The 24,091-nt window shown below is 40.1% G+C and overlaps 1 protein-coding gene across 1 annotated transcript in view; it reads right to left on the bottom strand.

Annotated features, from left to right (window-relative positions):
• Positions 1–22,696, bottom strand: part of LOC110514702 (zinc finger protein 184-like) — a 72,906-nt gene extending 50,210 nt beyond the window's left edge. The window contains exons 1-3 of the mRNA XM_036948271.1: positions 22,172–22,696; positions 21,503–21,600; positions 9,532–9,709 (exon numbers count right to left, since the gene is read on the bottom strand). Coding sequence (XP_036804166.1) covers positions 9,532–9,709; positions 21,503–21,600; positions 22,172–22,418 — 523 coding nt within the window. The 5' untranslated portion in view covers positions 22,419–22,696. The remainder of the gene's footprint in view (positions 1–9,531; positions 9,710–21,502; positions 21,601–22,171) is intronic.
• Positions 22,697–24,091: the final 1,395 nt, after the last annotated feature.

Below are 24,091 nucleotides of genomic sequence, written 5' to 3'. Positions count from 1 at the left end.
TTAGCTACAGAGGGAGTTACTGTCAAAGAGCTTTATAAATGCCAAGAGAGCAATGAATGGACCTACGTGACCACAAAGAGGGTCAGCCTACTTCCTGATGGAGAATGCAGGGACGTGTACTGAACCTGTACCCATAATAAAACAAAGTGCACTCTGGTCAAATGCATCTAATGGCTTTAATGAAGTGGCAGCTGCATTCATATAGATGATGTCACCATAGTCTGGGACCAGTAAGAACATCGATTGAATGATCTGCTTTGTACTATTAATCAAGAGGCCTGACCTCTTTCTATAGAATACCCTTTTAATACTCAGCATCTTAATGAACTAACTCATCAATATGTTGTTTAAAAGACTGCTTAACGTCTAGACAGAAACACAGCCTAAAACCCCAACTCAGCATCTTAATGAACTAACTCATCAATATGTTGTTTAAAAAGACAGCTTAACGTCTAGACAGAAACCCAGCCTAAAACCACAACTCAGCATCTTAATGAACTAACTCATTAATATGTTGTTTAAAAGACTGCTTAACGTCTAGACAGAAACACAGCCTAAAACCCCAACTCAGCATCTTAATGAACTAACTCATTAATATGTTGTTTAAAAGACTGCTTAACGTCTAGACAGAAACACAGCCTAAAACCCCAACTCAGCATCTTAATGAACTAACTCATCAATATGTTGCTTAAAAGACAGCTTAACGTCTAGACAGAAACCCAGCCTAAAACCCCAACTCAGCATCTTAATTAACTAACTCATCAATATGTTGTTTAAAAGACAGCTTAACGTCTAGACAGAAACCCAGCCTAAAACCCCAACTCAGCATCTTAATGAACTAACTCATCAATCAGCTGAACTTCAGATACACCATACAAGGTACATAAACTTCAATCATTGGAATCATTTTTGTTCACTCTAGAAAACAACATATACAATGCCTTGCGAAAGTATTCGGCCCCCTTGAACTTTGCAACCTTTTGCCACATTTCAGGCTTCAAACATAAAGATATAAAACTGTATTTTTTTGTGAAGAATCAACAACAGTGGGACACAATCATGAAGTGGAACGACATTTATTGGATATTTCAAACTTTTTTAACAAATCAAAAACTGAAAAATTGGGCGTGCAAAATTATTCAGCCCCTTTACTTTCAGTGCAGCAAACTCTCTCCAGAAGTTCAGTGAGGATCTCTGAATGATCCAATGTTGACCTAAATGACTAATGATGATAAATACAACACACCTGTGTGTAATCAAGTCTCTGTATAAATGCACCTGCACTGTGATAGTCTCAGAGGTCCGTTAAAAGCGCAAAGAGCATCATGAAGAACAAGGAACACACCAGGCAGGTCCGAGATACTGTTGTGAAGAAGTTTAAAGCCGGATTTGGATACAAAAAGATTTCCCAAGCTTTAAACATCCCAAGGAGCACTGTGCAAGCGATAATATTGAAATGGAAGGAGTATCAGACCACTGCAAATCTACCAAGACCTGGCCGTCCCTCTAAACTTTCAGCTCATACAAGGAGAAGACTGATCAGAGATGCAGCCAAGAGGACCATGATCACTCTGGATGAACTGCAGAGATCTACAGCTGAAGTGGGAGACTCTGTCCATAGGACAACAATCAGTCGTATATTGCACAAATCTGGCCTTTATGGAAGAGTGGCAAGAAGAAAGCCATTTCTTAAAGATATCCATAAAAAGTGTCGTTTAAAGTTTGCCACAAGCCACCTGGGAGACACACCAAACATGTGGAAGAAGGTGCTCTGGTCAGATGAAACCAAAATTGAACTTTTTGGCAACAATGCAAAACGTTATGTTTGGCGTAAAAGCAACACAGCTCATCACCCTGAACACACCATCCCCACTGTCAAACATGGTGGTGGCAGCATCATGGTTTGGGCCTGCTTTTCTTCAGCAGGGACAGGGAAGATGGTTAAAATTGATGGGAAGATGGATGGAGCCAAATACAGGACCATTCTGGAAGAAAACCTGATGGAGTCTGCAAAAGACCTGAGACTGGGACGGAGATTTGTCTTCCAACAAGACAATGATCCAAAACATAAAGCAAAATCTACAATGGAATGGTTCAAAAATAAACATATCCAGGTGTTAGAATGGCCAAGTCAAAGTCCAGACCTGAATCCAATCGAGAATCTGTGGAAAGAACTGAAAACTGCTGTTCACAAATGCTCTCCATCCAACCTCACTGAGCTCGAGCTGTTCTGCAAGGAGGAATGGGAAAAAAAATTCAGTCTCTCGATGTGCAAAACTGATAGAGACATACCCCAAGCGACTTACAGCTGTAATCGCAGCAAAAGGTGGCGCTACAAAGTATTAACTTAAGGGGGCTGAATAATTTTGCACGCAAAATTTTTCAGTTTTTGATTTTTAAAAAAAGTTTGAAATATCCAATAAATGTCGTTCCACTTCATGATTGTGTCCCACTTGTTGTAGACTTTCTTCACAAAAAATACAGTTTTATATCTTTATGTTTGAAGCCTGAAATGTGGCAAAAGGTCGCAAAGTTCAAGGGGGCCGAATACTTTCGCAAGGCACTGTACTTAGTTTTACACAGATTCAATAATAATTGAAGGTCAGTAAAGGTTCTGTAAAATAATGTAGTTCAGATGGAGCCCGATCAGCATACTGTAGTTCAGACAGAGCCCGATCAGCATACTGTAGTTCAGATAGAGCCCGATCACCATACTGTAGTTCAGATAGAGCCTGATCACCATACTGTAGTTCAGATAGAGCATGATCAGCATACTGTAGTTCAGATAGAGCCTGATCAGCATACTGTAGTTCAGATAGAGCCTGATCAGCAGACTGTAGTTCAGATAGAGCCTGATCAGCATACTGTAGTTCAGATAGAGCCTGATCAGCATACTGTAGTTCAGATAGAGCCTGATCAGCAGACTGTAGTTCAGATAGAGCCTGATCAGCAGACTGTAGTTCAGATAGAGCCTGATCAGCAGACTGTAGTTCAGATGGAGCCCGATCAGCAGACTGTAGTTCAGATAGAGCCTGATCACCATACTATAGTCCAGATAGAGCCTGATCAGCATACTGTAGTTCAGTTAGAGCCTGATCAGCAGACTGTAGTTCAGATAGAGCCTGATCAGCATACTGTAGTTCAGATAGAGCCTGATCAGCATACTGTAGTTCAGATAGAGCCTGATCAGCAGGGTGGGCAATATAGTACACAACTGTATCGTCTGCAGACAGATGCAGGTAACAGTTGATTTTGGCAAAACGACATTGTTAATGTAAACAATATAGTTGTTTATTAGACATTCTAACATATAACACAATGCCGAGGTACTAAAGATTTTATATGCAACATTTGAACAACAATTCGACCACCCCCTGGGTTGTGATGTATATGACATTCTAACAACAATTTGACCACCCCTGGGTTGTGATGTATATGACATTCTAACAACAATTTGACCACCCCTGGGTTGTGATGTATATGACATTCTAACAACAATTTGACCACCCCTGGGTTGTGATGTATATGACATTCTAACAACAATTTGACCACCCCTGGGTTATGATGTATATGGGGCGGCAGGGTAGCCTAGTGGTTAGAGCGTTGGACTAGTAACCGGAAGGTTGCAAGTTCAAATCCCCGAGCTGACAAGGTACACATCTGTCATGAACAGACAGTTAACCCACTGTTCCTAGGCCGTCATTGAAAATAAGAATTTGTTCTTAACTGACTTGTCTGGTTAAATAAAGGTAAACATTTTTTTTTTATATATATATAAAAAAATGACATTGTAACAACAATTTGACAACATTGTATTATGTTATGTGACTCTGACATTGTGTTATGTGACTCTGACATTGTGTTATGTGACTCTGACATTGTATTATGTTATGTGACTCTGACATTGTGTTATGCGACACTGACATTGTGTTATGTGACTCTGACATTGTATTATGTTATGTGACTCTGACATGGTATTATGTTATGTGACTCTGACATTGTATTATGTTATGTGACTCTGACATGGTATTATGTTATGTGACTCTGACATGGTATTATGTTATGTGACAGTAGCATAAGTTTACAGTACCAGTCAAACGTTGGACACACCTGCTCATTCAAGGGTTTTTCTTTATTTTTTACTATTTTCTACATTATAGCATAATAGATGAAGACATCAACACTATGAAATAGCAGTGAAGTCCTATTACCAGTCAGATAGGAAGTAGCAGTGAAGTCCTATTACCAGTCAAATAGGAAGTAGCAGTGAAGTCCTATTACCAGTCAGATAGGAAGTAGCAGTGAAGTCCTATTACCAGTCAAATAGGAAGTAGCAGTGAAGTCCTATTACCAGTCAGACAGGAAGTAGCAGTGAAGTCCTATTACCAGTCAGATAGGAAGTAGCAGTGAAGTCCTATTACCAGTCAGATAGGAAGTAGCAGTGAAGTCCTATTACCAGTCAGATAGGAAGTAGCAGTGAAGTCCTATTACCAGTCAGATAGGAAGTAGCAGTGAAGTCCTATTACCAGTCAGATAGGAAGTAGCAGTGAAGTCCTATTACCAGTCAAATAGGAAGTAGCAGTGAAGTCCTATTACCAGTCAGATAGGAAGTAGCAGTGAAGTCCTATTACCAGTCAAATAGGAAGTAGCAGTGAAGTCCTATTACCAGTCAGATAGGAAGTAGCAGCGAAGTCCTATTACCAGTCAGATAGGAAGTAGCAGTGAAGTCCTATTACCAGTCAGATAGGAAGTAGCAGTGAAGTCCTATTACCAGTCAGATAGGAAGTAGCAGTGAAGTCATATTACCAGTCAGATAGGAAGTAGCAGCGAAGTCCTATTACCAGTCAGATAGGAAGTAGCAGCGAAGTCCTATTACCAGTCAGATAGGAAGTAGCAGCGAAGTCCTATTACCAGTCAGATAGGAAGTAGCAGTGAAGTCCTATTACCAGTCAGATAGGAAGTAGCAGTGAAGTCCTATTACCAGTCAGACAGGAAGTAGCAGTGAAGTCCTATTACCAGTCAGATAGGAAGTAGCAGTGAAGTCCTATTACCAGTCAGATAGGAAGTAGCAGTGAAGTCCTATTACCAGTCAGATAGGAAGTAGCAGCGAAGTCCTATTACCAGTCAGATAGGAAGTAGCAGCGAAGTCGTATTACCAGTCAGATAGGAAGTAGCAGCGAAGTCCTATTACCAGTCAGATAGGAAGTAGCAGTGAAGTCCTATTACCAGTCAGATAGGAAGTAGCAGTGAAGTCCTATTACCAGTCAGATAGGAAGTAGCAGTGAAGTCCTATTACCAGTCAGATAGGAAGTAGCAGTGAAGTCCTATTACCAGTCAGATAGGAAGTAGCAGTGAAGTCCTATTACCAGTCAGATAGGAAGTAGCAGTGAAGTCCTATTACCAGTCAGATAGGAAGTAGCAGTGAACTCCTATTACCAGTCAGATAGGAAGTAGCAGTGAAGTCCTATTACCAGTCAGATAGGAAGTAGCAGTGAAGTCCTATTACCAGTCAGACAGGAAGTAGCAGTGTCAACACTGCAAAGTGGCTGGGATGTCCTCCACTGAGTCCACCATCCTCTCCACCATAAACACATTCTGTTGTCTGCACACCTCTGACCACAGATCAAATCAAATCAAATTAAATGTTATTGGTCTCATACACACATTTCTCTGATGTTATCGCAGGTGTAGCGAAACAGTACAGTAATATCTAACAAAACAACACATGCAAATCCCCACAATTTCTTTTAAGAAATGGATGAAGAAATATTGAGAAATAGTAGACCGAGCAATGTCAGAGTCCGGAATATAATTATACAGTTGGTTTACAATGTCAGAGTCCGGAATATAATTATACAGTTGGTTTACAATGTCTATGATGGTGTATATAGACATTATGGACCGTATTTTAATAGGAAAGGTGTGAACAGCAGTAGTTATATAGGATAAGCCTTGACTAGAATACAGGGTGGAGTACTGGGTGGTAAACGGCTAGTAACAGTGACTAAGTTCAGGACAGGGTACTGGGCGGAGGCCGGGCTAGTGGTGACAATTTAACAGTCTGATGACCTGGAGATAGACCACATATTAACCACACAATAAGTATTGTTGTGGCAGCATCATGTTATGGGTATCCTTGTCACTGGCAGGGATTGGGGTTTGTCAGGATCAAAATAAATATGAAAGGAGCAAAGCCCAGGTAAAAAGTTAGAGGGGAAACCCACCTCAGTCTTCTGAAAACTTGTTTCCATCACATCTGTCTTGAGTTTTTTTATACGGTATGACTTGACTCAAATAAACACTTTGGATGAAAACGTGGTTAATCAATCTGTATACAGCCTAATTATTTCCCCATCAGGAAGCTCCGGTAAACAGTGGTTGTAGTGCACTGCTGCCACCACCAGGCCTGGAGTCCATTTTGACTTTGTTGATAGCTAGCTGCTGTGCGGACAAAGACGTAGCAGCTAGCTAACTGGCTAGCAATCAACCTATTGTGTGTATTGAACATTCATGTTGGACTTGCATTTGTAAGGCTTCTCACCTGTGTGCAGTTTCATGTGTTCTTTCAGCTTTCCTGAATGGTTAAATCTCTTTCCACAGTGGGAGCAGTGGTAGGGCTTCTCCCCGGTGTGTATTCGCTCATGAGCTTTCAGGTTTCCTAACTGGGTAAAACTCTTTCCACACTGGGAGCAGCAGTAAGGCTTCTCTCCTGTGTGTATTCGCTCATGAACTTTCAGGCATCGTAAATGCATAAAATGCTTTGCGCACTGGGAGCAGTGGTAAGGCTTCTCCCCTGTGTGGATTCTCTCATGACTTTTAAGTGACTGTGATGAGTAATATATCTTCCCACAGTCTAAGCATTTGTAAGGTTTCTCACCTGTGTGTACTCGCTCATGAGCTTTCAGGTTTCCTAACTGGGTAAAACTCTTTCCACACTGGGAGCAGCAGTAAGGCTTCTCCCCTGTGTGTATTCGCTCATGAGCTTTCAAGCTTCCTAAATGGGTAAAACGCTTTGCACACTGGGTGCAATGGTATGGCTTCTCCCCTGTGTGTATTCGCTCGTGACCTTTAAGTGTTCGTAACAATTTGAAACTCTTTCCACACTGGGAGCAATGGTGTGGCTTCGCTCCTGTGTGTGTCCGCTTATGTCTTTTCAGGCTTCCTAACTTGGTAAAACTCTTTCCAATCTGGGAGCAGAGGTGTCGTCTTGCTGGTTTGGACGTCTCTGGTTCCTCCAAGTTTGGTTTTCCTCCTGCCAAAGACAGTGTTAATTATTGTGTGGAAGTCCAAAGCCTTCGGTTTCTTTTTACTACATGAATATTGAAAAATATAAACATGAATATTGAAAACAAATGTTTGTATTATTTTTAAATAGTTGAACATAATATACTTTAAGGGTATATCAGTTCCAGGATCTCTGCTAGTGTTAAAGTTATGGGCCATTTTATACAGAGAAATTAGCGAAGGACATGTAATTTAAGGTTACCTAAAATAACCCCAGTTCTATGATATTATAAGCCTCGTTAGGGGCGGAGTCTAGGGAGATCCAGTCAAACAACGTCAATCGAGCAAAGGCCAATAGCAGACCACGCCACTTCCATATAAGGGACATAGCCGCTCCCGTCTTCCATGTGTGAAAGGTAACCTGGTGAATATCATAGAATCTATTTTAAGTTCTATTTCAATGACTCGTTAGTCTTTCACTTTCGGGATAGAGTCAACTACCATAGAGCTCATATACTCTCCGATGTCCAAGTCTAGACAGGATCATCCCTCAGAGGTCTCCACTCTACTCACCGTATGTGTAGTGATGTCCAGTCAGTAGAACCTCATGAAGGTTCATCACCACAACATGCATCATTACAGATCTCTTGAACAGAGATGCCTTTAAACAATGTATATGTTGTAGCCAGACCTCTGGTGGATTGAGCCATCAAGCCCTCTGGAGGTGTCAGATCCTTGCTACTATAGAACCTCATGAAGGTATATCACCACAACATGCATCATTACAGATCTCTTGAACAGAGATGCCTTTAAACAATGTATATGTTGTAGCCAGACCTCTGGTGGATTGAGCCATCAAGCCCTCTGGAGGTGTCAGATCCTTGCTGCTATAGAACCTCATGAAGGTATATCACCACAACATGCATCATTACAGATCTCTTGAACAGAGATGCCTTTAAACAATGTATATGTTGTAGCCAGACCTCTGGTGGATTGAGCCATCAAGCCCTCTGGAGGTGTCAGATCCTTGCTACTATAGAACCTCATGAAGGTTCATCACCACAACATGCATCATTACAGATCTCTTGAACAGAGATGCCTTTAAACAATGTATATGTTGTAGCCAGACCTCTGGTGGATTGAGCCAACAAGCCCTCTGGAGGTGTCAGATCCTTGCTACTATAGAACCTCATGAAGGTATATCACCACAACATGCATCATTACAGATCTCTTGAACAGAGATGCCTTTAAACAATGTATATGTTGTAGCCAGACCTCTGGTGGATTGAGCCATCAAGCCCTCTGGAGGTGTCAGATCCTTGCTACTATAGAACCTCATGAAGGTAATTTTTTATTTGTATTTATTTAACCCTTTTTTGTGTGTTGAGAAGTAGAGGATCACCAGTTTGAGTCCAGTATGGGAACAGGAACAACGGAGGAAACTAAACTGTTAGCAGCACACTGGCGTCAGTTACACATGACATCAATAAAGTTAGTCATTTCAAAATTAAGACATGTTCTGTTAAGGTCTATATGTTGGAGTCGCCCCCCCCCCCCCCCAAAAAAAATGCTTCTCATTCAATCAAATTTCATAGCTTTTAGAAAAGGCAGAACAGAACTTGTTTTAAAATACATATACCTTGATGAAGACAGCTTGGCTGTCAAAACGTTGGATATTTTTGCATCTGAGCTCCTAGAATGTGCGGTTCTCCTTTATTTTCAAGTTTTCTACTCAGCACCTCGCCTAAATAGGTGTGCGTTTCTTTTTCTTCTAGATGAAAATATATATTTGCCATTTTTAATGAGCTCTGTAGAGCAGATGTTAATGAAGCAATACAGACCACATTGAAGTGTCTGGAGTTTAGTTCTAGAGTCTTGTAAAGATACTGGGACAGGCAATGTAACTATGTTTTTAGGAAAACATGAACTTTACATTGGATCATCTTGAAACTTTCTCTCTAAAACTAACTTTCATCAAGGTTTTATATGGTCTATTGGTTTCTCTCTAAATCTAACTTTCATCAAGGTTTTATATGGTCTATTGGTTTCTCTCTAAATCTAACTTTCATCAAGGTTTTATATGGTCTATTGGTTTCTCTCTAAAGCTAACTTTCATCAAGGTTTTATATGGTCTATTGGTTTCTCTCTTTTCATTGGCAGAATCCTTTTTCAGTGTTATGATATTCATAACATCCATATCCACCAGTCTATCTTCCTGTCAACTAACAGAACTCTGCTGGTTGTCCTGGTCACAGATACCAGTGGGCAGATCTATTTCATTTGTTCAAACTAAACTACAAAACTTACTTTGATGAGTCAAATCTGATCCTTTCTTCTCTTCTCCTCCTCTCACAGTTCCACTCAGCCCCGTTGTTTTCCTGCAGTCCACCAGCAGCACAGACAACCTCTTCATACCCAGCAGTAAGGTGCCACCGGGAGAGGCACGACACGAGGACTCCAGGAGGGAGGAATGGCTAGCGTTGTCCTGGTAACCGTAAAGAGGGGACACAGGCGCATATCATTATGAATGCTGATGTCACGGTTGTCATAAAGTGCTTTACAGAAACCCAGCCCAGACCCAGATAGAGCAAGCTGTATGCTAGACCAGACCAAGCTGTATGCTAGACCAGATCAAGCTGTACCATCTGGTGATCTGATCTGGAGAGACTCTTCTCTGCCTCGTCAGCATCAGGATGTTGTTGAGGCTCCCCAGAGGATCCAGCATAGTCATGTCTCTCTCCTGTGTGAATGAGAACATCCAACAGATGGTGAACTTATGATCTACTATTACAATCACAGTCTTACCAGAGGCATTAATATGTCTAAAAAAGGCCTAAAATGGCCACTTTCATCATGATTTTGTAAAATATTGTTTGTGATGCAAATGTAAAGTCTCGTTCCACAAAATGGGTTCCTTTTGCGTCCCTTTGATATTTTAAGTAGAAAATATGCACCAATATTGCATTTTTAAAAGACTGTTATATTATAAATAACTTTAATGTAGACCACATGGAGAATTCAATACATCTCATTTAAAAGTCCCCAAAATATATGTACCAACTGCAGAATGAACATTTAACAATTTATAGAGTACGAAACATATTTAAGTGTAGAACTTCAGTAGAATGCCCCTTAAAAACCCCACATTAGTTCAACAACGGCATAGTTCGTGCCCCTGTTTAAGACAGTACTCACTAGTGTTAATCTGATATTCTGTCTCCTCCTCTTTCACTCCCAAAACGTCTTCCTCCTTCACCTTTATTGAGATAGAACCTTTTAGAGAGGAAGAGGATTCTTTCTCTTCTTTCACTGTAACAGCCTCCTCTTCTTTCACTGTAACAGCCTCCTCTTCTTTCACTGTAACAGCCTCCTCTTCTTTCACTGTAACAGCCTCCTCTTCTTTCACTGTAACAGCCTCCTCTTCTTTCACTATAATAGCCTCCTCTTCCACGACAATGTTCAGTCCCAGAGCTTCTTTCTCCGTCCAGCAGACCACCTCTTCTTTAGCAGGGGAGGAGTAGTTTAGTGAGCTCATGGTCAGGGATGTTAGCTAGTTAGTTAGCATTAGCGACTAGCCTAGTGCTAGGCTCAGTATCAATCTTAAAAACAAGTTTGCAAATTGAACAAGCAAATTAGGTTAAAGGTCATCAGTTGATAAGTCAACAGAAATGTGTTTAAAACACTGAGATTAGCTAATGTTCACAAACACGGTGTAAAGCGTCAATCTATTCTTTTCATGTTGGCTAGCAAGCTACCGAGGTGGTTGAAAGAGTAGCCGTGTTGTTGTTCCTGAAGAAACGTCCCGTCCAGTCCATTATACGTCACACAAGAAGCATCTCCTGAAAGACGCAGATCGCCACCTGCTGGTTGGAGTGGGTAACGCAGTTTGGAAACAATAGTTATTACACTTTTTGTGATGGAAAGAACGTCGTAATAATTTAACAATAAACAGATATATTTTCTCTTACGTCTTACAAATAATACTTTCCTGTACACAGACGTAGAAGCTTAATATGAATATGTAGATGATGAATAAATACATCTATGAATAGGTAGTGTGTTGATATACATTTTTGATATTGATATTGTTGATATTAATTTTTCACATTCGTTTTTATCTACATGTGACCATACTATTCCCTTAAAGCCACGCTCTATAAGATACAAATCATCCTGTAAACAACAGAACAAATGCATCACATGCAAATAGCACTTGATTATCTGTAGTGCTTTACACTGGCTAGACAAAACATTAAGAACAGCTGCTCCTTCCATGACTTAGAAAGACTGGGTGAATCCAGGCTAAAGCTACGATCCCTTCTTGATGTCACTAGTTAAATCCACTTCAATCCGTGTAGATGAAGGGGGAGAGTCAGGTTAAATAAGGAATTTTAAGGCCCAAGATAATTGAGGCATGGATTGTGCATGTGTACCATTCAGAGGGTGAACGGGGAAGACAAAATGTGTAAGTGTTTTTGAACAGGGTCTGGTAATAGGAGCCAGGTGCACCAGTTTGTGTCAAGAACTGCAACACTACAGTTTTTCAGCTCAAGTTTCCCATGTGTACCAAGAATGGTCCACCACCCTAACAGTGGTGGTCAGTGCTGTTTAAGATGAGGGAGGACCATTTTGTTTTTCATGAGCATGGCCTTATTTCTACTACAGTATGTTGGATGACTGTCATTCAACTGTCATTCATATTCCATTCACCCAGTTCAATGTAACAGCGATAGGTTTAGACTACTGTCATTCATATTCCATTCACCCTGTTCAATGTAACAGCGATAGGATTAGACTACTGTCATTCATATTCCATTCACCCAGTTCAATGTAACAGCGATAGGTTTAGACTACTGTCATTCATATTCCATTCACCCAGTTCAATGTAACAGCGATAGGATTAGACTACTGTCATTCATATTCCATTCACCCAGTTCAATGTAACAGCGATAGGTTTAGACTACTGTCATTCATATTCCATTCACCCAGTTCAATGTAACAGCGATAGGATTAGACTACTGTCATTCATATTCCATTCACCCAGTTCAATGTAACAGTGATAGGTTTAGACTACTGTCATTCATATTCCATTCACCCAGTTCAATGTAACAGCGATAGGATTAGACTACTGTCATTCATATTCCATTCACCCAGTTCAATGTAACAGCGATAGGTTTAGACTACTGTCATTCATATTCCATTCACCCTGTTCAATGTAACAGCGATAGGATTAGACTACTGTCATTCATATTCCATTCACCCAGTTCAATGTAACAGCGATAGGATTAGACTACTGTCATTCATATTCCATTCACCCAGTTCAATGTAACAGCGATAGGTTTAGACTACTGTCATTCATATTCCATTCACCCAGTTCAATGTAACAGCGATAGGTTTAGACCACTACATGATACTCACATTTAAATTATTATTTGGTGACGTGATTATCTTTACTATAGTTTTATCTAAAAAAAGGTTTTACTTTTTATATGTTTTACCATTTACATTTTTATGAAAATCACTGAGGAGGATGGTGCTCCCCTTCCTCCTCTCAGGAGCCTTCTCTTCCTCCTCTGAGGAGCCTCCCCTTCCTCCTCTCAGGAGCATCCCCTTCCTCCTCTCAGGAGCATCCCCTTCCTCCTCTCAGGAGCATCCCCTTCCTCCTCTCAGGGGCCTCCCCTTCCTCCTCTCAGGAGCATCCCCTTCCTCCTCTCTGGAGCCTCCCCTTCCTCCTCTGAGGAGCATCCCCTTCCTCTTCTGAGGAGCATCCCCTTCCTCCTCTGAGGAGCATCCCCTTCTTCCTCCGAGGAGCATCCCCTTCCTCCTCTGAGGAGCATCCCCTTCCTCCTCTCAGGAGCCTCCCCTTCCTCCTCTCAGGGTCCTCCCCTTCCTCCTCTCTGGAGCCTCCCCTTCCTCCTCTGAGGAGCCTCCACTTCATCCAAAGGACATCCAGCCAACTTGACACAATTGTGGGAAGCATTGGAGAACATGGGCCAGCATCCCTGTGGAACTAATTGAGTTTGTTCTGCGGGAGAAAGGGGAGGGTCCAACTCCATATTAGGAAGGTGTTCCAAATGTTTGGTTTAATCAGTGTATATACAGTTGAAGTTGGGAGTTTACATACACCTTAGCCAAATACATTTAAACTCACTTTTCCACAATTCCTGACATTTAATCCTAGTAAAAATCCCCTGTCTTAGGTCAGTTAGGATCACCATCTTATTTTAAGAATGTGAAATGTCAGAATAATACCAGAGATAATTATTTCTTTCAGCTTTTATTCCTTTCATAACCTTCCCAGTGGGTCAGAAGTTTACATACACTCAATTAGTATTTGGTAGCATTGCCTTTCGGGTAGCCTTCCACAAGCTTTCCACAATAAGTTGGGTGAATTTTGGCCCATTCCTCCTGCCAGAGCTGGTGTAACTGAGTCAAGTTTGTAGGCCTCCTTGCTCGCACACGCTTTTTCAGTTCAGCCCACAAATTTTCTATGGGATTGAGGTCAGGGCTTTGTGAAGGCCACTCCAATATCTTGACTTTGTTGACCTTAAGCCATTTTGCCACAACTTTGGAAGTATGCTTGGGGTCATCGTCCATTTGGAAGACCCATTTGCGACCAAGGTTTAGCTTTAACTTCCTGACTGATGTCTTGAGATGTTGCTTCGATATATCCACATAATTTTCTTTCCTCATGATGCCATCTATTTTGTGAAGTGCACCAGTCCCTCCCGCAGCAAAGCACCCTCACAACATGATGCTGCCACCCTGTGCTTCACGGTTGGAATGGTGTTCTTCGCCTCTTTTTCCTCCAAACATAACGATGGTCATTATGGCCAAACAGTTATATTTTTGTTTCATCAGACCAGATGACATTTCTCCAAAATGTACAATCTTTGTCCTCATGTGCAGTTGCAAACTGTAGTCTGGCTTTTTTACAGTGGTTTTGGAGCAGTGGCTTCTTCCTTGCTGAGCGGCCTTTCAGGTTATGTCGACATAGGACTAGTTTTACTGTTTCCTCCAGCGTCTTCACAAGGTCCTTTGCTGTTGTTCTGGGATTGATTTGCACTTTTTGTACCAAAGTATGTTCATTTCTAGGAGACAGAACGAGTCTCCTACCTGAGCGGTGTGATGGCTGCATGGTCTCATGGTGTTTATACTTGCGTACTATTGTTTGTACAGATGAACGTGGTCCCTTCAGGCGTTTGGAAATTGCTCCCAAGGATGAACCAGACTTGTGGAGGTCTAAATATTTGTTCTGGGGTCTTGCTGATTTCTTTTGATTTTCCCATGATGTCAAGCAAAGAGGCACTGAGTTTGAAGATAGGCCTTGAAATACATCCACAGGTACACCTCCAATTGACTCAAATGATGTCAATTAGCCTATCAGAAGATTCTAAAGCCACAAAATCATTTTCTGGAATTTTCCAAGCTGTTTAAAGGCACAGTCAATTAAACTTCTGACCCATTAGAATTATGATACAGTGAATGATGTTTATGTTTACGTCTGACTTCAACTGTTGGTAGCCTACTCCCACTGTATCTGTGAGCTGTCGGCAACACGTGCCATGACAACGTTTGCTATATTATGCAACAGGTTTTAAAACCATCTGTAGAATTGAAAATGCGATGGAAACCCATTTAACTTCTGTAGATGGGACTTTAACAGCAAGTTTTTTAATTTTTGCACTACGTCATAACGCAAATACTTTTATCCGCAATAAGTGGAAACATTTCTGGTGGGAAAAAACGTATTTCATTTTATAAAGATTTTAAAATATTCACATGAAAATCTGTGGTAAATTGTACAGAAACTTAGCTACTAAGGTGGATATCGATCCAACACCTGCTGCTTATTCAAACCAGCCCACTGGGCACAGACGTCAGTTCTACATCTAGTTTCTATTTACATTTCTTTGAGTCCTCAACTAAAGTGAATTCAACATGAAATCAACACAAAATGTCCACCTGTCATTGGATTTAGGTTGCCAGTTGGGTGAAACATAAAATGTCACCTGTCATTGGATTTGGGTTGCCAGTTGGGTGAAACATAAAATGTCACCTGTCATTGGATTTAGGTTGCCAGTTGGGTGACAAATAAATACCTGATGTTCATGGCTTTTTACAAATCCAATCAGTTTTCCACATTAATCAAACATCATGGATTTGTTTTGTTGAAATGACATGGAAACAAAGTTAATGCCCCCAGGAAAGTCGAAAGAGGAACTCTTCATTGAGACAATGATAAACAGCAATCCTTGGGAGAGTTGTGGTGGATATTATAAAATAAGGATCTGCTGGAGTCCAAGTCAAACCAAGATTCTTTATTTAATCCGTGGGCGAGTCAGTGTACATTTTCATGTCATTAAATCATCAGACGATGCAAACGTGAAAAAATGGAGCAAATGCATCACATCCAAATATCACTTGATTATCTGTAGTGCTCGAGGAATGACACACCCAGATAAACACACACAAAGAGTTTAAAAAAAGGACCATTTAAACACATGGAATCTGATTTACTCTATATTCAAACTGACATACTCCATATTCAATTCATATTTTCTAACAAAGACATACAAATATATTTTAGAGTATATTTTTTACAATTTAATTTCATTTTATATGGTATAAACAAGTAAACACATTCTCAGTCAACAATAGAAGACAATGGGAGCACTGTGTATGTTCTCTGATGAACTTAAAGGTGATGTGAAATATCAGTTTACACACTAGGAGAAGTTATTTTTCTGTGGATTCTCACATGCCTTTTAAGTGACATTTGTAAGGTGTGTATTCGCTCATGAGCTTTCAGCTTTCCTAACTCCGTAAAACTCTTTCCACACTGAGCGCGATGGTATGGCTTCTCCCCTGTGTGTATTTCGCTCATGATATTTCATGTTTCCTAACTGGTTAAAACTCTTTCCACAATGGGTGCAATGGTATGGCTTCTCCCCTGTGTGAATTCGCTCATGAGATTGTAGGTTTCCTAACAAGCTAAAACTCTTTCCACACTTTGCGCAATGGAAAGGCTTCTCCCCTGTGTGTATTCTCTCATGTCTTTTCAGGTTTCCTAAATGGTTAAAACTCGTTCCACACAAGGCGCAATGGAAAGGCTTTGCTTCGGTGTGTGTCCTCTCATGTCTTTTCAGGCTTCCTAACTTGGTAAACTTAGTTCCACACTGGGAGCAGTGGTAAGGCTTATCCCCTGTGTGTATTTGTTCATGAGATTTCATGTTATCTAACTTGTTAAAACTCTTTCCACACTGTTCGCAATGGTATGGCTTCTCCCCTGTGTGTATTCGCCCATGAGCAATTAGGCTTCCTAAGCGGTTAAAACTCTTTCCACAATGTGAGCAGTGGTAAGGCTTCTCCCCTGTGTGTATTCGGCCATGAGCTTTCAGGCTTCCTAACTGGCTAAAACTCTTTCCACAATGGGAGCAATGGTAAGGCTTCTCCCCTGTGTGTATTCGCTCATGAGCTTTCAGGCTTCCTAACTTGATAAAACTCTTTCCACACTGAGAGCAGAGGTGTCGTCTTGCTGGATTGGACATCTCTGGTTCCTCCAAGTTTGGTTTTCCTCCTGCCAAATACATTGTTTATTTAAAGAGAGACCAGAATGAAATCTCCACATGATAAAACTGCCTTGCTATGAGGTTTAATCCAAATCAGATCCCTCAATAACCTGAGGCCAGTTTTCAAACATTTCATAATTTAAAACAATCTTTGTGTGATTTTAAAACAAATCATGTTGAAGAGCTTCCTGGTAATATTACTCATTCTGTTTTAGTCATAACACAAAACACAGTTCTATCACACTTAAGACACAGACATAGCCGGATTCCTATCAAGCAGGTGGTTCTAAATATATAACTTTCATAGCTATACGATACAGAATGTGACCTACACACTTCCTTAAACCTAAAATAAGTAAAGAAGTCATTTTGTGTGGAAGTCAAACACTTGTTTTTTACATTGGAGACAGACACAAAGCACCTCAGTAACATCTCCCTGTTGTCTCAAGGGTTTCACACGCTGTTCACAAATGTTTAACATTTTGAATAATCACTAATGTCATGATATTTTGGGTAAAAATAATGAAATATTTGATGTATATAAAATAAAAATATTAATATTTTTTTACCCCCCTTTTCTCCCCAATTTTTGTCACATATGTATATACTGTACTCTATATCATCTACTGCATCTTTATGTAATACATGTATCACTAGCCACTTTAACTATGCCACTTTGTTTATATACTCATCTCATATGTATATACTGCACTCAATACCATCTACTGTATCTTGCCTATGCTGCTCTGTACCATCACTCATTCATATATCTTTATGTACATATTCTTTATCCCCTTACACTTGTGTGTATAAGGTAGTAGTTTTGGAATTGTTAGCTAGATTACTTGTTGGTTATTACTGCATTGTCGGAACTAGAAGCACAAGCATTTCGCTACACTCGCATTAACATCTGCTAACCATGTGTAAGTGACAAATACAATTTTTATTTGATTTGACCGGCCAAAACCTCCCCCCAGCCCGGATGACGCTGGGACAATAGTGCGTCGCCTCATGGCTCTCCCGGTCGTGGCGGGCTGCGAGGGTATTGAACCGGAATCGGTAGTAACGCAGTGCGATGCAGTGCCTTGGAACGCTGCGCCACTCGGGGAGGCTGCATTTATATTTCTGTTCAGTCAAAAGCTTGGACACACCTACTCATTCAAGGGTTTTTCTTTATTTTTGCTATTTTCCACATTGTAGAATAATAGTGAAGACATCAAAACTATGAAATAACGTATAGAACGTATAGAACACGTATAGAATCATGTATTAACCAAAAAAAAATGAAATAAATCCAAATATATTATATATTTGAGCTTCTTCAGATTCTTCCCCCTTTGCCTTGATGACAGCTTTGCACTTGGCATTCTCTCAACCAGCTTCACCTGAAATGCTTGTTTCAACAGTCTCGAAGGAGTTCCAACATATGCTGAGCCCTTATTGGTTGCTTTCTTTCACTCTGTGGTCCAACTCATCCCAAACCATCTCAATTGGGTTGAGGTCGAGTGATTGTGGAGGCCAGGTCATCTCTGATGCAGCATTCAATCACTCTCCTTGGTCAAATAGCCCGTACACAGCCTGGTGTGTTTTGGGTCATTGTCCTGTTGAAAAACAAATGATAGTCCCACTAAGCCCAAACCAGATGTGATGGCGTCTCGCTGCAGAATGCTGTGGTAGCCAACCTGGTAAAGTGTGCCTTGAATTCTAAATAAATCACTGACAGTGTCACCAGCAAAGCACCCTCACACCTCCTCCTCCATGATTCACGGTGGGAACCACACATGCGGAGATCCTCTAATTCACCTACTCCGCGTCTCACAAAGACACGGGGATTGGAACCAAAAATGTCACATTTGGATTCATCAGACCAAAAGGACAGATTTCCACCAGTCTAATGTACATTGCTGGTGTTTCTTGGCCCAAGCAAGTCTGTTCTTTATTATTATTGGTGTCCTTTAGTAGTGGTTTCTTTGCAGCAATTCACGAAGTCTCCTCTGAACAGTTGATGTTGAGATGTGTCTGTGAAGCATTTATTTGGGCTGCAATTTCTGAGGCTGGTAACTCTAATGAACTTATCCTCTGCAGCAGAGGTAACTCTGGGTCTTCCTTTCCTGTGGCGGTTCTCATGAGAGCCAGTTTCATCATAGCGCTTGATGGTTTTTGCGACTGCACTTGAAGAAACTAAAAGTTCTTAACATTTTCCGGATTGACTGACCTTCGTGTCTTAAAGTAATGATGGACTGTCATTTCTCTTTGCTTATTTGAGCTGTTCTTGCCATAATATGTACTTGGTCTTTTACCACATAGGGCTATCTTCAGTATACCAACTTATATCAACTTTTAACAGGGCATATCAACTATATCAACTTTTAACAGGGCACATATGTTAATTGAAATGCATTCCAGGTGACTTCCCCATGAAGCTGGTTGAGAGAATGCCAAAAGTGTGCAAGGCAAAGGGTGGCTACTTTGAATAATTTGTTTAACAATTTTTTGACTACTTTATGATTCCATATGTGATATTTCATAGTTGATGTCTTCACCATTATTCTTCAATGTAGAAAATTGTAAAAATAAAGAAAAACCCTTGAATGACTAGTTGTGTGTCCTAACTGTTGACTGGTACTGTATATGGTCGATTCCATGGGAAAGTCAACCTGAACAAGTGTAACGGAGGTGAGAACGTGCCGTAAACTCACTCCACAGCTTGAAACGTCACAGATGGAGCTGTCCAACTGGTACCTTTTAAACTCACTCCACAGCTTGAAACGTCACAGATGGAGCTGTCCAACTGGTACCTTTTAAACTCACTCCACAGCTTGAAACGTCACAGATGGAGCTGTCCAACTGGTACCTTTTAAACTCACTCCACAGCTTGAAACGTCACAGATGGAGCTGTCCAACTGGTACCTTTTAAACTCACTCCACAGCTTGAAACGTCACAGATGGAGCTGTCCAACTGGTACCTTTTGTATCGCTCCATCGGTTCATTGTCAAGGAGAGCGGTCACATGTGTTGAGAAGCAGAGGATCACTAGTTTGAGTCCAGTGTGGGGACAGTGGAGGAAACTAAACTGGTAGCAGCACGCTGGCGTCGGTTACATATTAAATCAATAAAGTGAGTCATTTCCAAATGAAACCATGTTCTTTAAGGTCTATATAGTATATATATTAAACCATGTTCTGTTAAGGTCTATATAGTATATATATTAAACCATGTTCTTTAAGGTCTATATAGTATATATATATTAAACCATGTTCTGTTAAGGTCTATATAGTATATATATATATTAAACCATGTTCTTTAAGGTCTATATAGTATATATATTAAACCATGTTCTTTCAGGTCTATATAGTATATATATTAAACCATGTTCTTTAAGGTCTATATAGTATATATATATTAAACCATGTTCTGTTAAGGTCTATATAGTATATATATATTAAACCATGTTCTTTAAGGTCTATATAGTATATATATATATATTAAACCATGTTCTGTTAAGGTCTGTATAGTATATATATATTAAACCATGTTCTGTTAAGGTCTATATAGTATATATATATATATATATTAAACCATGTTCTTTAAGGTCTATATAGTATATATATATATTAAACCATGTTCTGTTAAGGTCTATATAGTATATATATATATTAAACCATGTTCTGTTAAGGTCTGTATAGTATATATATATTAAACCATGTTATGTTAAGGTCTATATAGTATATATATATTAAACCATGTTCTGTTAAGGTCTATATAGTATATATATTAAACCATGTTCTTTAAGGTCTATATAGTATATATATTAAACCATGTTCTTTAAAGTCTGTATGTTGGAGTTCAGGCTTCATTTGACCTGTTAGAAGGAAATTACATTAATTTTGTCCATTACAGAGATGGAGGCCAAGACAAAAAATACTTTTCATTAAATCATATTTCATGGCTTTTAGAAAAGGCTTACGGAGCTTGTTTTAAATATATATATATTTGACATTTTTAAGTCCTGTAGATCAGATGTTAATGAAGCAATACAGACCACATTGAAGTGTATGGAGTTTAGTTTGCCTGTTCTACAGTCTAGTAAAGATAGGGGGGTTGACTGGGACAGGCAATGTAACATCCATAATGTTTTAAGGAAAAGTTTTTGTAAAACAAGCACCTTACAATGGATCATCTTGAAACTCTCTCCAAAGCTAACTTTCATCAAGGTTTTATATGGTATACTGCTTTCTCTCTTTTCATTGGCAGAATCCTTTTCAGTGTTATGATATTCATAACATCCATATCCACCAGTCTATCTTCCTGTCAACTAACAGAACTCTGCTGGTTGTCCTGGTAACAGATACCAGTGGGCAGATCTATTGTATTTGTTCAAACTAAACTACAGCACTTACTTTGGTGAGTCAAATCTGATCCTTTCTTCTCTTCTCCTCCTCTCACAGTTCCACTCAGCCCTGTTGTTTTCCTGCAGTCAACAAGCAACACAGACAACCTCTTCATACCCAGCAGTAAGGTGCTACCAGGAGAGGCACGACACGGGGACTCCGGGAGGGAGGAAGGGCTAGCGTTGTCCTGGTAACCATAAAGAGGGGACATAGAGATATCATTATGGATGCTGATGTCACTGTTGTCATAAAGTGCTCTACAGAAACCCAGACCCCGATAGAGCAAGCTATATGCTAGACCAGACCAAACTGTACCATCTGGTGTTCTGATCTGGAGAGACTCTCCTCTGCCTCGTCAGCATCTGGATGTTGTTGAGGCTTCCCAGAGGATCCATAATAGCCATGTCTCTCTCCTGTGTGAATGACAACATCAAACAGATGGTAAACTTATCTATTGCAATCATAAACATTCATATCTAAAATAGCCTCTAAAATGTAAAAGGGTCGTCCCACGAAATGGGTGCCTTTTACGTTTAAAAAAAATATTTTAAGTAGAAATTAGGCACCAATATTTAATTTTAAAAGCCTGTTGGCAGCAGGTAGCCTAGTTGCAAGATCAACGGTTTGCAAGATCGAATCCCCGAACAAGGTAAAAAATCTGTTGTTTTGCCCCTGAACAAGGGGCAAACTGTTTCTAGGACGTCATTGAAAATAAGAATTAGTTCTTAACTGACTTGCCTAGTTAAATAAAGGTCAAATAAAATAAAAGATGAGGAGAACTGTAATGTCGACCACATGGAGAATTCAATACATCTCATTTAAAAGTCCCCAAAATATATGAACCAACTGCAGAATGAACATTTAACAATTCCTACAGTACTGAACAACATATTCAAGTGTAGAACTGCAGTAGAATGCCACTTAAAAACCACACATTAGTTCAACAACGGCATAGTTTGTGCCCCTGTTTAAGATGGTACTCACTGGTGTTAATCTGATATTCTGTCTCCTCCTCTTTCACACCCAAAACGTCTTCCTCCTTCACCTTTATTGAGATAGAATCCTCTTCCTCTCTAAAAGGTGCTTTCTCTTTTTTCACTATAACATCTTCTTCTTTCCCAATAACATCCTCTTCTTCTTTCACTATACCAACCTCCTCTTCCTCCTTTTTCATTCTGAAAGATTCTTTCTCCTCTTCTTTACCAGGGGAGGAGTAGTTTAGTGAGCTCATGGTCAGGGATGTTAGCTAGTTTGGTAGCATTAGCGACTAGCCTAGTGCTAACCTCAGTAACGTTATATTTAACACCTTTTCAAAATGAATAAGCAAATTAGGTTAAAGTTAACCAGTTGAAACGTCACCAGAAAAGTGTTTAAAACACTGAGATTAGCTAATGTACACAAACATGGTCTAAAGCGTCAATCGTTCAGTTTTATGTTGGCTAGCAAACTACCGAGGTGGTTGAAAGAGTAGCCGTGTTGTTGTTCCTGAAGAAGCGTCCCGTCCAGTCCAATAAAACGTCACGCAAGAAGCATCACCTGAAAGACGCAGATCGCCACCTGCTGACTGGAGTGGGTAACGCAGTTTGGAAACAATAGTTACACTTTTGTATTGGAAAGAATAACTTAACAATAAACTGATACATTTTCTCTTACGTCTTACAAATAATACTTTCCTGTACACAGACGTAGAAGCTTAATATGAATATGTAGATGATGAATAAATACATCTATGAATAGGTAGATTTAATATACATTTGCTCTGTTCATTTTCACATTTGTTTTTATTAGATGTGACCATACTTTTCCCTTAAAGCCACGCTCTATAAGATACAAATCATCCTGTAAACAACAGAACAAATGCATCACATGCAAATAGCACTTGATTATCTGTAGTGCTTTACACTGGGTAGACAAAACATTAAGAACAACTGCTCCTTCCATGACCATAGACTGACTAGGTGAATCCAGATGAAAGCTATGATCCCTTATTGATGTCACTAGTTAAATCCAATTCAATCAGTGTAGATGAAGGGGAGAGATAGGTTAAATAAGGATTTTTACGCCTCGAGACAATTGAGGCATGGATTGCGCATGTGTGCCATTCAGAGGGTAAACGGGGAAGACAAAATACGTAAGTGTTTTTGAACGGGGTATGGTAGTAGGAGCCAGGTGCTCCGGTTTGTGTCAAGAACTGCAACAGTGCTGGATTTTTTAGCTAAACAGTTTCCCATGTGTACCAAGAATGGTCCACCACCCAAACAGTGGTGGTCAGTGCCGTTTAAGATGAGGGAGGACCATTTTGTTTATCATGAGCATGGCCTTATTTTTATTACACCATATTGCATGACTGTCATTCATATTCCATTCACCCAGTTCAATGTAACAGCGATAGGTTTAGACCACTACATGATACTAACATTTCCCCTATACCCATCATGAGGTAGCTACAACCTAGCCTATGAATGAAAGTTTAAAACATGCAGTATATCGCAAAAGTGTTTTTAAACAGTTTTGTAAATATTTGAGTATATCTTTTCATGTGACAACACTGAAGAAATGACACTTTGCTACAACGTAAAGTAGTGAGTGTACAGCTTGTATAACAGTGTAAATTTGCTGTCCCCTCAAAATAACTCAACACACAGCCATTAATGTCTAAACCACTGGCAACAAAAGTGAGTACACCCGTAAGTGAAAACGTCCAAATTGGGCCCAAAGTGTCAATATTTTGTGTGGCCATCATTTTCCAGCACTGCCTTAACCCTCTTGGGCATGGAGTTCACCAGAGCTTCACAGGTTGCCACTGGAGTCCTCTTCCACTCCTCCATGACGACATCACGGAGCTGGTGGATGTTAGAGACCTTGCACTCCTCCACCTTCCGTTTGAGGATGCCCCACAGATGC

The sequence above is a fragment of the Oncorhynchus mykiss genome, chromosome 17 (assembly GCF_013265735.2).
Source record: "Oncorhynchus mykiss isolate Arlee chromosome 17, USDA_OmykA_1.1, whole genome shotgun sequence".
Classification (NCBI taxonomy): domain Eukaryota; kingdom Metazoa; phylum Chordata; class Actinopteri; order Salmoniformes; family Salmonidae; genus Oncorhynchus; species Oncorhynchus mykiss.
The sequence above is the reverse complement of the archived record's forward strand: the minus strand, read 5'-3'. Positions and strand labels throughout refer to the sequence as shown.